Raw genomic sequence first — 16,054 nt, forward strand, 5'->3', positions numbered from 1 at the left:
TTTTTGTTTCCTTTTACCATATTTTTCAGCAAAACGCCAGGATTTCCCAACCTGTTAGGTTAAAAGCTGAGAGTGACAAAATTAGATACCTAAAGAGAGGGAAGCCTCAGGATGCTATTGAGGCTTCCCTCAGTATTCTGATGTTCCCCGTCGCTGAGCGCGCCCACCCACCCTGACAAGGCATTGTCGCTAATCATATCGGGCCGCACGGCACCTCTTCCTGCAGTGTGGCCTGTCTGCGCATGCGTAGTAAGCCGGAGCCGTTTATGTACGAGCAGCTTTGTGCTACTGCGCATGCGCGGACGAGCTCGTGCAGCTACTGAATGGCTGCACTCAGAACAGAGGAGGACCACGGGCCCGATCTCAAGGAGAGCCACGCTCAGTGACGCGGGACATCAGAGCACCGAGGGAAGCCTCAATAGGATCCTGAGGCTTCCCTCTCTTCAGGTAAGTATCTCATTTTGATCCCAAGCTTCGGCTGGGGATCACTTTAAAAAAAGAATCTGTCTTTTATTTTTGTTTAACCAGTGATAAGTCATAAGCTGCCATTGTTTTTTTTTCTTTTAATATTCCCCATGCTGTCCGTGTATCCAGCTAAAGAGAAACTAGAATAACTTGAACGCAATTCTAGAGAAATTTATTCAGGAACTCATCCTGTTTTGGGCATCAGAAACCTTTCTTACATATAAAGTGTATGTATTGCTTTATATTACTAGTGGTAATTTGTGCAGAACAGGTGGCCCTTGAGGACTGGAGTTTGACATCCCTGGTAGCTAATCATCACTAGTAGAGTGGGGTTACACAAGGGGGGGATGTCAAAGGCCAAGGTCCTCACATATTTTTGGCACAGTGCAAATTAATTGATGGGACTGATCAGGGCCGGGCCGAGGCATAGGCTGGAGAGGCTCCAGCCTCAGGGCGCAGTGTAGGAGGGGGCGCACAATTCATTCAGCTGTCATTCCTAATTGTGTTTTAAGCAGAAAGAAATAAAAGGGGATACATAGCAGTGACTGCAAGCCAGATAACTAGATATTAAGGTGTTGGGGAGGTTGTGGGCCCTGTGGCACCTCTTAGTCTAATAGCAATCAGTGTGTGACAGCTGGGGTGGCAGGAATGGAGGGGCGCACTTTCGTGTCTCAGCCTTGGGTGCTGGAGGACCTTGTCCCACCTCTGGGACTGATTCAGGAATTGTTTGGTTTATCAAGTAGGACACATCTCTCCACCTCTCTGTCCATCCTAAACACAGGCATGAATATGGCCCTCAAGGACTTGTATTCAACACCTGTGGTTTAAGGTGGCCATATAGCAGGCAGCTTGTCGGCCGATCGATCATATGATACGATGATTATAATCCAATCGGATGAAAATTGGTGCCGCCAGGAACATGATGATGCAATAAACTAGGGCAGGGTCAGGGCTCCACTCACAAGAGTCCCCCAGAGACAAAGAAGAACCCACACGTGGACACAGGCACGTGCAGAGGGGGGTGCTCTGGGTGCCCAGGCACCCCCCCTTTTTAAAATCTTCAAAAAAGGCCCCCTGATCATGCAAAATAAGCCCGCCCCCTACCGCGGTAAGCCCCGCCCACCCGCAAGAAGCTCCGCCCCCACCTGGGGCACTTTCAGGTGAAGAGGCCTGGATAGGAATCCTAGTGTGGCATACTGACCTCACCCTCCACCTAGGACCCATACTGACCTCTACATCCCCAAGCACCCATAGTGACTTTTCCCTCACCCACAGGGACCTCTCCATCCACCTAGCTCCCACAGTGACTTCTCCCTCCCCAGCACCCACAGTGACCTCTCCATCCACCTAGCACCCACAGTGACCTCTCCCTCCACCTAGCACCCACAGTGACCTCTCCCTCCACCTAGCACCCACAGTGACCTCTCCCTCCACCTAGCACCCACAATGACCTCTCCCTCCACCTAGCACCCACAATGACCTCTCCCTCCACCTAGCACCCACAGTGACCTCTCCCTCCACCTGGCACCCACAGTGACCTCTCCCTGCACCTAGCACCCACAGTGACCTCTCCCTGCACCTAGCACCCACAGTGACCTCTCCCTCCACCAGCACCCACATTGACCTCTCCCTCCCACAGTGACCTCTCCCTCCCACAGTGACCTCTCCCTCCACCTAGCACCCACAGTGACATCTCCTTCCCCAGCACCCACAGTGACCTCTCCCTCCACCAGCACCCACAGTGACCTCTCCCTCCCATAGTGACCTCTCCCTTCACCTACCACCCACAATCACCTCTCCTTCCCCAAATCTAGCAGTGATCCTGCCTACCCCAGCACCCACACTGACCTATCCTTCCCCCAGCACCCACAGTGGTCTTTCCCTCCCCCAGAGGCTACCCTCCTGTCCCCTGCAGCACTTACAGGGACCTACCATCCCAAAAGCAGCGCCCACACTGATCTCTCCCAACACACAGCATCCACAACTACTCCCTCCTCCAATAACTACAATGACCTCTCCCAGCACCAACAGTGACCTCCCCTTCCTCCAGCACTCATACTGACCTCTTCCTTCCACAGAACCCACAGTGACCTACCCTTCCACCAGCACCCACACTGACCTCTACCTCCCTGAGCAACCACACTGACCTCTACCTCCGCTAGCAGCAACTATGCCATTCCTAGCAGTACCCACAGTGACCTCCCACTCCCTGCACCCACCGCAATCCCACCAATATTCAGCACCCACATTACACTCAACCAGTAACCCCCACTATAGCAAGCACCCAGTACTTGCACCAAGCAACTTGCACCCAATACTTATATCCGACCTCCATATGGCACTTAGTACTTGCATCATTCACCCTATAGCTGGCACCCAGTACTCACACCCACTTGGCACAGTACTTGCACACTATCTGAACTCACATAAACCAGTACTAGCACCCAAAGTACCTGCACTCAGAATCCACATGACACACTATGCCCACCCATAGCTAGCACCTAGTGCAGGCATGGCACCAAGTATTCGCACCCATGTACCTGCACCCAACACCCACATGTTTCATCTGCATTAGTTCCAGTTGCACTAAGCCTCCACTTGGTGCCCAGCACAAACACAAAGCAATCACAGATGACATCCAGTACTTGCACCCAGAACCCACAAGGGCTTGAGTAACTGCAATCAACACCTACATGATGCTTGACACCAACCCATACAGCCAGAATGCACATGAAACCCCGTGCCAGCACCCAGAACCCACATGGCACCCAGCTTCTGCATTTAGCACTCACATGACAACAAATACCCCACTAGCCAGCACCCATCACCCATATGTCACCATGTACTCGCTCCCAGTACCCACTTGGCACATAGTATTTGCACCTAAGACCCACATGACACCCTATAACCCCCATAATCAACACCCACATGAGACAGTACTCACACAGCACAAAGTTCCAAAGCCATTAAATGCACCTAGTACCCATCCATGGCCAGCACTCAAATAGCAACCAGTACCCACCCTTGGTCTGAACCCATATGAGACCCAGTACTCTCCCATGGCACACATCCAGACCACACATGGCACTCCCTGCTCACTCATGTCCAACATTCACATAGCTCCCTGTACCAATTAGCACTCAAATGGCACCCACTATTGTTTATCGCCTTCTGCTATTCATTCAGCACCCAATACAGCATTGCATCTACTGCAAATAAACACCCAATACAAACTGGACCTTGGTACCCACAGCAGCTTGACACGGACTGTACTTTGGCACGTCGGCACCCACTGCAACTTAGCACAAACTGGACCTTTGCGTCTTACCACCCACTGCATCTGTGCACCCACTGCACCTTGGCACTTACTGCAGTTTTGCATCTACTAATGCTTAGCAACCACTGCATATTGGCAACCACTGCTTCTTTGCCTGAAAAGAAGCTTGGGTGCTGATCTAGAGGGACAGAGGTCCCAGTAATGAAAGGTGAATCCATGCCTACATCAGGCTCCACTGTGCCCACTCTAATAGTGCGCACCTATGACTGCTGATTTGAGGGTGGTGGCACCAAAGAAGTTGGTTGGAAGAAGACACAAAGTCTGCATGATACTTCTATAAAGGTGTGTGTGTGTGTGTGGTGGTGGTGGGGGGGGGGTTAAGACTGCCTAGTGCTTTCTGGAGAAGGGGTATCACATACACAATTTAGCACGATTTATCGATTAGGGCCCCTTTTTCAAATTTGAGCACCCCTCCTTGAGGATCCTCTGCACGGCCCTGCATGGACATGACACTGTATGAGGAGTTGCAAGCTCTACTCATGAAACCCCCCAATTTGCACAGTCAGATGAAAGCAATAGACATTGGAAACCATGCATAATTACGCTTGGACAACTAGAGATAAGGGAGAGCAAACCACACAAGAGCGATACATTACAAATTATATTATTGGGTGCGAAGCCCTGCTAACCCCGGAGCTTCCACAAACCCAAGAAAAGAAAATCAAACAAAATCAGTGCAGGAACCCCACAAAAGAAAAATCTTTGTTTAAACCTACCGGAGCATGTTATCCCAGATAGTACATCTATCAAGTCTCATGTCTTAGTAGTTGTTGTGTGATATCACCACCTCTAGGAGATGGAAAGACATATTTGAGTCCACACACAGTCCAACCTTTTGTAGAACCACCATGTTTTTTTAGGGCATGATCAGCCACAGATGTGAGTGTTTTCCCCTCAGTTAGATCCCTAGATGCCAGTCGAATTGTCGAGAAATGTTTTTGGATCCTGGACTTTAATTTATTTGTTGTTTGTTCCACATGAAACAGGTTGCAGGGGCATTTAAGGAGATACACTACTCCCTGCGTCTGGCAGTTCATGAATTCATGGATTGTGAACGTTCTTTTAGTTCTGGGGTTCACGGCAGTTGGCTGATGGTGTAATGGTTAAGGGCTCTGCCTCTGACACAGGAGACCAGTGTTCGAATCTCGGCTCTGCCTGTTCAGTAAGCCAGCACTAATTCAGTAGGAGACCTTTGGCAAGTCTCCCTTACACTGCTACTGCCAATAGAGCGCGCCCTAGTGGCTGCTGCTCTGCTCTGGCGCTTTGAGTCCGCAAGGAGAAAAGCGCAATATAAATGTTATTTGTCTTGTCTTGACTGTCTTAGTAGGCCGCATATGTGCACATATATTACAATGACCACAGGGAAAGCTTCCCTTGGTTTGTATTTTGTGTTTCTGCCTTTGAAAGTGACCCCTGCACATTAGATCCCTCAAGTCGGGTGCTCTATTTGCTCTGAGTGTTAGTTTGTCAGTAACAAGTTCAGAAATCGGTGTGTCAGTATGGAAAAGAGGTCAATGTTTGGCAAGTATTCCCCTTTGGCAAGTCTTTCCAGCAGTTATTGAAGGGAGGACAGAATCTAACCAATTTATTCTCTCTCTTGGTATTATACAGTAGTTACTCTCTCCTTGACTGTGCAGCTTGGTTAAATGCCCTCTGTATTGTGCGTTTCGGATAGCCCCTCTGTTTGGACCTCATTTTTAGATCATTAGAGCTTGTTGTAAAAACTCACCGGCATCAGAATAATAGCAGCGTAACCTCAAGAACTGGCTAACCGGTATATTGTCATGTAGTTGCTTAGTATGAAAGAACTCATAATGGAGCAAACTGATAACAGCTGTTGTTTTGCGGTACAATGTACTTGCAACCTGTCCCGTCTCTGTAAATGATAAACGTAAATCAGCCATTGTCACCATTCTCCCCCTAACCGTACAGATTAGTCTCTATCACCATCCCCAACTCCTGCTCGTCAGCCATTGTCCTTCACCCCCACTTTACCCCTGCTGGTCAGTCACTGCCCTCCTCCCAAACTCTATTCCTGCTGGTCACTCACTGTCATTCTTCTCCCCCACTCCATTCCTGCTAGTCAATCACTGTCCTCCTCCCAAATTCCATTACAGCTGGTGACTCACCGTCACCCTTCTCCCCCACTCCACTCCTGCTGGTCAGCCACTGTCCTTCCCCAATTTGCCTCTGCTAGCCACTCACTGTCCTTCTCCCGAACTGCACCACTGCTGGTCACTCACTGTCAACCTTCTCTCCCCACTCCATTTCTGCTGGTCAGTCACTGTCACCCTTCTCCTCCAACCTACCTCCTGGTCAGTCTCTGTCACCCTTGGCCTTCTCCCCCACTCTTGCTGGTCAGTCACACTCACTCACCCTACTCCACCCCTGCTGGTCCGTCACTGTCACCCTTCTCCACCAACCTACACCTGCTGGTCAGTCTCTGTCACCCTTCTACCCCACCCCTGCTGGTCAGTCACACTCACCCTACTCCGTCCCTGCTGGTCAGTCTCTGTCATCCTTCTTCCTCAGTCACCGCACCCCTGCAGGTTAGTTACATTTGTATGGAAAGGAGGTAGACAAGGGAGGATTAACCACACTTATACATTAGGAGGAAAGAGGTAGGTGGAACCGAGGAAGGGGAGCCTTATGTAATTTTTGCAGAGGCCCCCAAGGTTTGTAGTTATGCTAGACTGGATGGTGTAATGATTGGCTGGATGGTGTAATAGTTAAGGGCTCTGACACAGGAGACCAGGGTTCGAATCTTGGCTCTGCCTGTTCAGTTAGGCAGCACCTATTTAGTAGGAGACCTTAGGCAGGTCTCCCTGACACTGCTACTGCCTATAGAGCGCGTCCTAGTGGCTGCAGCTCTGGCGCTTTGAGTCCGCCAGGAGAAAAGCACGATATAAATGTTATTTGTCTTGTCTTGTAGACAAATACAAAGTTCCAAGGTAGCAGCTGCCCAGGTATACTGTGTCCTGGGATTTGCCGGTACCAGGCCTCGACTGGATTGCTCCCACGGTTTCAGATATAGCCCAAGATGAATGAAGATTGAAGAGGCGGCACGCCACTGGCTGCAAAGATGCGTATATTGTGAAACAGAAGCACTACAGGTTACGGACACGCAGGTCCTTCATCAGGTGCATAACAATGTATGACACCACTGGGCGGGCAAATAAAGGCTGGGGCTGGAGAACCACACCCAAACCACTTACTTGCTCCGCCCACCCATATTATTGACCCTAAGTGCAAAGCATATAAATGGAATGCAAATAACATACAAAAATATGCAACAATACAAACAGGTCATGGGGCACTCCCTTGGGCTACCCATTAATGTACATAAAGTCACTGACTGAGATTCTGGGCACTCCTTCTACAGTCTACCCTCACGTAAGAAGCGACCTGTGAAGATAAAAATAAGCCATGATACAATGCATAGACCCAGCATTAAAATCACATTTCACACTATTGCACTAGAACTGACGTTCATTATTATCACGTTTCACACTATTGCACTGGAATTAATGTTTATTGTTCATAAAAAGCATTTGAGCGGTAACCGATATTCTACTAAACTACAATAGTAAAATATCGGTAGAGGGAGACCCCTCCCTCTACCGATGCCTAACCCTAAGACCTCCCGCTACCGATGCCTAACTCTAAGGCCTCCCTCTACCGATGCCTAACCCTAAGACCAGTGTTGCCAACTCATCCCTTTAATTACTGACACATCTAAGTTATACAGGTTCTGGGGCTATTTGCACATAATCAGTGCCTTAACTACATCTACCTACCACAAAACCTGTATAATTCATATGTGTCAGTAATTAAAGGGATGAGTTGGCAACACTGCCTAAGACTTCCCTCTACTGATGCCTAACCCTAAGACCTCCCTCTACCGATGCCTAACTCTAAGACCTCCCTCTACCAATGCCTAACCCTAAGACCTCCCTCTACCGATGCCTAACCCTAAGACCTCCCTCTACCGATGCCTAACCCTAAGACCTCCCTCTACCGATGCCTAACCCTAAGACCTCCCTCTACCAATGCCTAACCCTAAGACCTCCCTCTACCGATGCCTAACCCTAAGACCTCCCTCTACCGATGCCTAACCCTAAGACTTCCCTCTACCGATGCCTAACCCTAAGACTTCCCTCTTCCGATGCCTAAACCTAAGACCTCCCTCTACTGATGCCTAACCCTAAGATCTCTCTCTAACTATGCCTACTTAACCCCCCAACACTTAACCCCCCCCCCCCCTTACCTTTACTTACCCTCGCCACAAAGCCGTGATTTGCGGCACAGAAGGTACCTGATAGAATTGCAGGCGCCAAGGCATTCGGATATGAAAATTGTACCGTCGCATAATGGACACTCCGAGCCCACTATGCAATGTTGGCTTTTGTAATACGCGCCTATTGCTTACGGCAATGCCCTTTTTTTTTAAAAGGGTTTCTGTGCCCTTTTTTCCTGATTTGCCTTGAACATCCTAAAGGCAGGAAATCAGAGGAAATCCCTGACATGGAGACACACATAGCGATAACACCCCCCACGCACACACACGCACGTACGCACATCTAAACCTGTTGTACACTATTGCAAAATACATTTAAAAGTACACCCTATCCCCTTCCATAATCGCCTACAATGCATTTCCCCTTAGAACTGAAAGGTAGGCAGACTCACCCCTCCCTGGTTAGCACTGCCTTCATCTACTAGCACAGCTACAACATATACTGGAGGAAACTAACAAATAACTCCACATTTGCTACGTGATTGGACGCTGGAACGTATAGCGTCCCCTTTGCACAAGTCCCTGGTTATTCCATACATGTGATGTGCATAATGTCAGCATCCTCTGTTTTCTGATTCCGGGCCAAGGACAGGTCTCTTCTCCTGACTCAGTGACCCGCCAGTATTGTTTTCACAAAAAAGACAGACGACAGCTGACCGATGATGTGACATCAGTGCATAAAGGCCCCCTGCTTGCAGGTGTCAAACAGATAGGGTTGCATAAACAATGCGGACATTTGTACCAGGCTGACACCTGACACAGATGCATTGTATCAGTTTGTATCCAGAGACAATACTTTACTCTGCTGGAGGAATCAGATTCCAATGACGAAACTTCCCATCAGAGCTTCAGATCATTATTCCCGGTACAGATCTGAACACACCCACCGATAGCTCAGTGAGCCAAAGTCTGGATGTTACAGTTACAAATCCTGTTTTTTTTTTGGTTTCTTTTTTGTTTGTTTGTTTTTAATGGTCATGTGCAAACTCTTCCTTTTAGGGCAGTGGCGTAGCTACAAACCTCTGGGCCCCGATGCGGAATCTGGATGTGGGCCCCCCCACGGCAACAACAGCCCCCCTCCCCCGGCAACACCCGACGCACACACATATCCGAATCCCTATAGCCAGCTATAGGTCCCCCCAGTATAGGTAGCCAGGCATAGGTACGCCAGTATAGTTGCCCCTGGTATAGGTTAGCCAGGTAGGTGCCTCCAGCATAGGTAGCCAGTATAGTTGCCCCCAGTATAGGTTAGATAGGCAGGCGCCGCCAGTACAGGTTAGCTAGGTGGGTGCCTCTAATATAGGTAGCCAGAATAGTTGCCCCCAGCATAGGTTAGATAGGTAGGTGCCCCCAGTATAGGTTAGTTAGGTAGGTGCCTCCAATATAGGTAGCCAGTATAGTTGCCACCTGTATAGGTTAGATAGGTAGGTGCCCCCCAGTATAGGTTAGATTAGGTAGCTGCCCCCCAGTATAGGTTAGATGAGGTAGGTGCCCCCCAGGATAGGTTAGGTAGCTGCCCCCCAGGATAGATTAGGTAGCTTTCCCCCAGGATAGGTTAGAGTAGGTAGCTGCCCCCCCGGATAGGTTAGAGTAGGTAGCTGCCCCCCAGGATAGGTTAGGTAGGTAGCTGGCCCCCCAGGATAGGTTAGGTAGGTAGCTGGCCCCCCCAGGATAGGTTAGGTAGGTAGCTGGCCCCCCAGGATAGGTTAGGTAGGTAGCTGGCCCCCCAGGGTAGGTTAGGTAGGTAGCTGGCCCCCCAGGGTAGGTTAGGTAGGTAGGTAGGTCGCTAGCTGCCCTCTCCCTCCCTTCCTCTCCTCCTCAGATGCAGAGTGCGCAGCGCACGGAAGCGCTGTAGGCGGAACTCACCTCCGTCCCTGCGCCGCTGGTCTCCTCCCGCTCTGTATAGATGTTGTTACACACTGCTTCCTGTTTAGCCAGAAGCAGTGTGTAACAGCAGATCTATGCAGAGCGGGAGGAGACCAGCGGCGCTTGGAACGCAGGCAGGTGAGTTCTGCCTACAGCGCTTCCGTGCGCTGCGCACTCTGCATCTGAGGGGGAGGGGGGGCCCGGGGAGAGGTCGGACTGCCCTCCCCACGGCTGCAGCTCCCCCCTCCCAATAACGCACGCAGGGATCTCCGAGTCCAAACGGACATGGGCCCCCCGGGCCCCTCCCCCGCCTCTTCAGGAGCCGGGCCCGGTCGCCGAGGCGACCGTTGCGACCACAGGCCCTACGCCCCTGTTTTAGGGCCTGTTTCCACTAGGGCGAATTCGCATGCGTGGCCTGCATGCGAATTCGCATAGGCAATGAAAGTGGATGGGACTGTTTCCACTTGTCAGGACTTCTGAGCGTTTTTCTGTGCAGGATTTTTCTGCACGGTAGAGCCTGCAGAATTCGCCTGCGTGAGGAATGCAGGCGATTCGCACATAATGCATTTAATAGGGAAAACGCACATGCGTTTTTTGCCGCGATTTCGCGTGCGAATTCGCATGAAAACTAATGCAAATTGAACCAGGCAGTGACATGGTTAAATTCGCATATACCCTGCCTATGCAAAATCGCATGCGAAATCGCGGCAAAAATCGCCCGCGGAATCGCATCCGCATGCGATTTCGTCAGCGGTGGAATCCCGGTGATTCGCACCGCACTAGTGGAAACGGGCCCTTAAACATTTGTGTCCTTCAAAAGCTGTCAGCTGCAAAGGTATGAACATTCAGTGTAAACAACTGGCTGAATCATTAGTGTATAATGATAAATACATCAGGAGCTAACAGGAGAAACATGCATTGCAGCTGGAAGCTGGAGTTATCTTTAAAGCAAACCTGTGAGGTTTGTGGTGCACAGGTTTAGATTAGTTTCGGAGGGTCCTCTAGATTTTTCCTTCATCCTCCTTCAGCAGGCCGCTCCAGCACTGAGCACCATGGATGCACTGCGCAGAAGCACAGACCCACTCAGGTTCTGCCGGAACAAGCAGAACCTACTACTGTCTATGCAGTAGAAAAAAAGCTTTCCAGGAGCAGCTCAACCAATAAAAAACAACTTTTAATCAACTTCATCTTAAAAATGACAGTGGCATAATAATGGCATAAAAATAGCAATAACAGTGTATCTAGGTAGTACTTAACCAAGCACTGCAGCGACATGGAGGTGCGGAGGTGAGGTCGACGGCCGTTTCGCCCCTAGATCAGGGCTTTCTCGAGACCGATCACCCCCCATTTGCAGCAAGCAGGATCTTATATTGAAGGCTCCACCCCCTCATCACGTACACACACACACACCTGGGCGGTCATCCCTCAGATCCCCCTTCTTGGCCAATCAACAAATGGCCCGTATACAGGGGATTAACTCTTACCCACCATACGGCGATCAGCCAACCAGCTGTGCAGGGCGGCAACCTGACGACCACAAAATGCCAGGTCGGAGCGCACATCGCGGTGCCCCACATCCGGTCGCACAGCGGATGACGTGTCCAGCTTAACTGGCCGGACGCTCATCCTTCCACTTCCTCATACGTGGAGCGCATATGCGCTCCTTCCACAGTTGCCTGGCGCCAGCCCGTGCGTCACAGCGGGCGCCCAGCCACTCATGCACAGCGTGAGCTCCACCGCCATCTAGTGGCCAAAAATCAGACCACTATGAGGGCTTCTTTTAGGAGCATCCATACAGATCCTGCCTGCCCGCAAAAAAAGGGACATACAAAACATAACATAAAGTGTTACAAAAACAGCTGTTAAAAATAATCAACCCAGCAATCATCCTAGGAAATATAGAAAGGAACCGATGCATTTCATCACAATAGTTATTACAGTATTCTTGTACGGGGTATCTCAATTCACGACATCTCAGGGACAACTTCCCTAGAAACACTGTCGCCTTTTATCATCGATTCACCCCATACCACCAATTCGACTTGCAAAAATTTTTTCTATAATTCATACACCAATACACAAGGCAACAACGGCCAGCAACTAAGGACTCAAACATGGTCAGGCAATTGGGCCAAGAAACTTGTGCCCCATTCCGACCATTATCATTGTCCAACCTGTTTTACCAGGGCATAACCCAACAGCTATTTGTGCTATACACACCGCCCGGGCCCTATATTCTTACCCTTACTCCTTACCAGCAGACTCAAGAGAGGGACCACATTGGGGGGATAAACCCGCCCAGGGATTCCCCATCATCATAGTGCCGCTTATTATAAAAAGACAGCCATATCTAACTTATCATTGAACCCCATTGGCCCTTCTGTTTGTAACCTCATTATCCACTTGCTCTCAATCTGCAGTAACAGACGGTCCTGATCCACCCCTCCCCTAGAGCTTCCTATCACCCTATCCACTCCAAAAAACCTGAGACAATCAGCATCAGCATTATGCGTTTCCCTAATATGTTCAATCAGCCTCTTGGCTCCCTTGCCATTTTTAATGGATTTATAATGTTCTGAGAACCTTTCCTTCAATGGCCTTGTAGTCTTTCCTATATACATTAAATTGCAAGGGCAGACTACAGCATACACAACCATCTCTGTTAGACAATTGAAGAAATGTCGACTCCTATAAATCCTATCCATATGCGAGAAACCACTCCCATTCCTCACATACCTACAATAAATACATTTGCTACAGGGATATGTACCCACAACCTTCGTCTGGTTCAGCCAAGTCCTTGTCTGGGGAGACTTGAATTCACTCTGCACGAGTTCATCTCGTAAGTTTCTACACCTCGTATAAGATATGCATGGAAGCTCCCCACATTTCTCTCTTAGCAAGGGATCAGCCTGTAAAAGACCCCAATTGTTTCTTATAGAATTGGCAATCACGTCTCCCATTGTTGAATGCGAAAAATGCATAAAAAACCCTTTCTCTTCTTTGTCTGGCTAGACTGTAAAAGGGCATTTCTATCAACACTGTGTACTCGATTTAGGGCAGTTCTCAATACATGTTCCTCATATCCTCTCTGGGCAAATCTATCCCTTACCTCCGTTATTTGTTTTACCCCTTCCAACGTGTCTGAATTATTCCTCTTCATCCGAACCATCTGACTGTACGGCAAGCTGTTTTTTAACTTCTTAGGGTGAAAACTCTCTCCATGTAACACCATATCTGAGGCCGTATCTTTTCTAAAGGTTTTTGTAATAACCTGCTTGTCAGCAACCTCTATTTGTAGGTCCAGGAACTCCAACCTATTGCCGCCCCAGTTTGAGGTCAGATGGAGATTGATATCATTCTGATTCAAATCATCAATCCAATTCTCGAATTCTTCCCTTTCGCCTGCCCAAATGATGAGAATATCGTCAATATATCTGGCCCAGAGGCGGACCCGAGCGGCAACTCCTCCCCTCCCGGAAAACCGGGAGGGGAGGAGAAAAACGAGTACACAGAAAACGAGTACACAGTGTTGATAGAAATGCCCTTTTACAGTCTAGCCAGACAAAGAAGAGAAAGGGTTTTTTTATGCATTTTTCGCATTCAACAATGGGAGACGTGATTGCCAATTCTATAAGAAACAATTGGGGTCTTTTACAGGCTGATCCCTTGCTAAGAGAGAAATGTGGGGAGCTTCCATGCATATCTTATACGAGGTGTAGAAACTTACGAGATGAACTCGTGCAGAGTGAATTCAAGTCTCCCCAGACAAGGACTTGGCTGAACCAGACGAAGGTTGTGGGTACATATCCCTGTAGCAAATGTATTTATTGTAGGTATGTGAGGAATGGGAGTGGTTTCTCGCATATGGATAGGATTTATAGGAGTCGACATTTCTTCAATTGTCTAACAGAGATGGTTGTGTATGCTGTAGTCTGCCCTTGCAATTTAATGTATATAGGAAAGACTACAAGGCAGGGGAGGACTGGGACCTTTTGGCCTGGAGGGAAAACACAAAGAAAAGGCCCAGTTGCATGGCAGCCCCAGCCCAAATTACGTCACACGCGCCCCACATGCTATATACCGGTAGTCATGTGGTCGCCAATGCAGAAAAACATCAAGGATACTAGAGGGACAGCATGACAGGTAAAGTATAAATGCACAGGCACCGTGGGGCACATAATACATTTTGAGGGACAACAGCTGGGGTTTCCATCGCGTTCATAGTTTGTTATTATCGCACTTCACGACCACATCGGCCCGAGATTTCCCTTGTTCTCAGATTGAACTACTTTTCACCCAAATAAGTCAAATTGTTGATTAAGCATGCTTGTGGCGGCACAGATTTTCATCCAATTGGATAATAATGATTGAAGCGGTTGGTGGATCGGCCAGCCCTAAATCATTAAAGGAGAGGCAGCCTGGGGGGAAATCTCCCCCCTTCCCCCCTGGCCAGTCCTCCCCTGCTACAAGGCCATTGAAGGAAAGGTTCTCAGAACATTATAAATCCATTAAAAATGGCAAGGGAGCCAAGAGGCCGATTGAACATATTAGGGAAACGCATAATGCTGATGCTGATTGTCTCAGGTTTTTTGGAGTGGATAGGGTGATAGGAAGCTCTAGGGGAGGGGTGGATCAGGACCGTCTGTTACTGCAGATTGAGAGCAAGTGGATAATGAGGTTACAAACAGAAGGGCCAATGGGGTTCAATGATAAGTTAGATATGGCTGTCTTTTTTTAATAAGCGGCACTATGATGATGGGGAATCCCTGGGCGGGTTTATCCCCCCAATGTGGTCCCTCTCTTGAGTCTGCTGGTAAGGAGTAAGGGTAAGAATATAGGGCCCGGGCGGTGTGTATAGCACAAATAGCTGTTGGGTTATGCGGTGGTAAAACAGGTTGGACAATGATAATGGTCGGAATGGGGCACAAGTTTCTTGGCCCAATTGCCTGACCATGTTTGAGTCCTTAGTTGCTGGCCGTTGTTGCCTTGTGTATTGGTGTATGAATTATAGAAACATTTTTTGCAAGTCGAATTGGTGGTATGGGGTGAATCGATGATAAAAGGCGACAGTGTTTCTAGGGAAGTTGTCCCTGAGATGTCGTGAATTGAGATACCCCGTACAAGAATACTGTAATAACTATTGTGATGAAATGCATCGGTTCCTTTCTATATTTCCTAGGATGATTGCTGGGTTGATTATTTTTAACAGCTGTTTTTGTAACACTTTATGTTATGTTTTGTATGTCCCTTTTTTTGCGGGCAGGCAGGATCTGTATGGATGCTCCTAAAAGAAGCCCTCATAGTGGTCTGATTTTTGGCCACTAGATGGCGGTGGAGCTCACGCTGTGCATGAGTGGCTGGGCGCCCGCTGTGACGCACGGGCTGGCGCCAGGCAACTGTGGAAGGAGCGCATATGCGCTCCACGTATGAGGAAGTGGAAGGATGAGCGTCCGGCCAGTTAAGCTGGACACGTCATCCGCTGTGCGACCGGATGTGGGGCACCGCGATGTGCGCTCCGACCTGGCATTTTGTGGTCGTCAGGTTGCCGCCCTGCACAGCTGATTGGCTGATCGCCGTATGGTGGGTAAGAGTTAAGAACATACTACTGTGCAGGTGGTTTTAGTGCAGGGACAACGCTGGAACAGGCTGGCGATGGAGGACAAAGGAGAACCTCTGGAGGATCCAGTGGCTTCCATCTGCTGAGGTAAGTATTCATAATTGGATTGTGCCAAGAATCCAGTGTGTGTACAGTAGCTAGAGATGTAGCGAACGGTTCCCGAACCGTTCGCCGGCGAACATCTCTGAATGCATGGGGCTTTTACTACTTCCGGGTCGCTCTGACCCGGAGTAGTACGCCTGCGCTGCCCGGCGAAGCGTGTCCAGGATCGCGCTCCTGTTGCCGGGCACTCTCTGCGCATGTGCCGAGCGAACAGTTCGCAACATCTCTAACAGTAGCCCCCAACAGTGGTGCTCATCCGGATTCCGGATATCTGGGTAACCCGGATATCCGACCTTTTTTCAGCTATCCGATTCGGATTCAGATCCGGATAGCTATCTGCAGATAGTTGGCTGGCAATGCAGATATC

General features: G+C 49.2%; 1 protein-coding gene across 1 annotated transcript in view; it reads right to left on the minus strand.

The window, feature by feature from the left end:
- CAPRIN2 (caprin family member 2) overlaps positions 1–16,054 on the minus strand; it is a 44,788-nt gene that overhangs the window by 8,251 nt on the left and 20,483 nt on the right. Inside the window, exon 8 of the mRNA XM_068273717.1 lies at positions 13,078–13,370. Coding sequence (XP_068129818.1) covers positions 13,078–13,370 — 293 coding nt within the window. The remainder of the gene's footprint in view (positions 1–13,077; positions 13,371–16,054) is intronic.

Source organism: Hyperolius riggenbachi, chromosome 3, assembly GCF_040937935.1.
Source record: "Hyperolius riggenbachi isolate aHypRig1 chromosome 3, aHypRig1.pri, whole genome shotgun sequence".
Classification (NCBI taxonomy): domain Eukaryota; kingdom Metazoa; phylum Chordata; class Amphibia; order Anura; family Hyperoliidae; genus Hyperolius; species Hyperolius riggenbachi.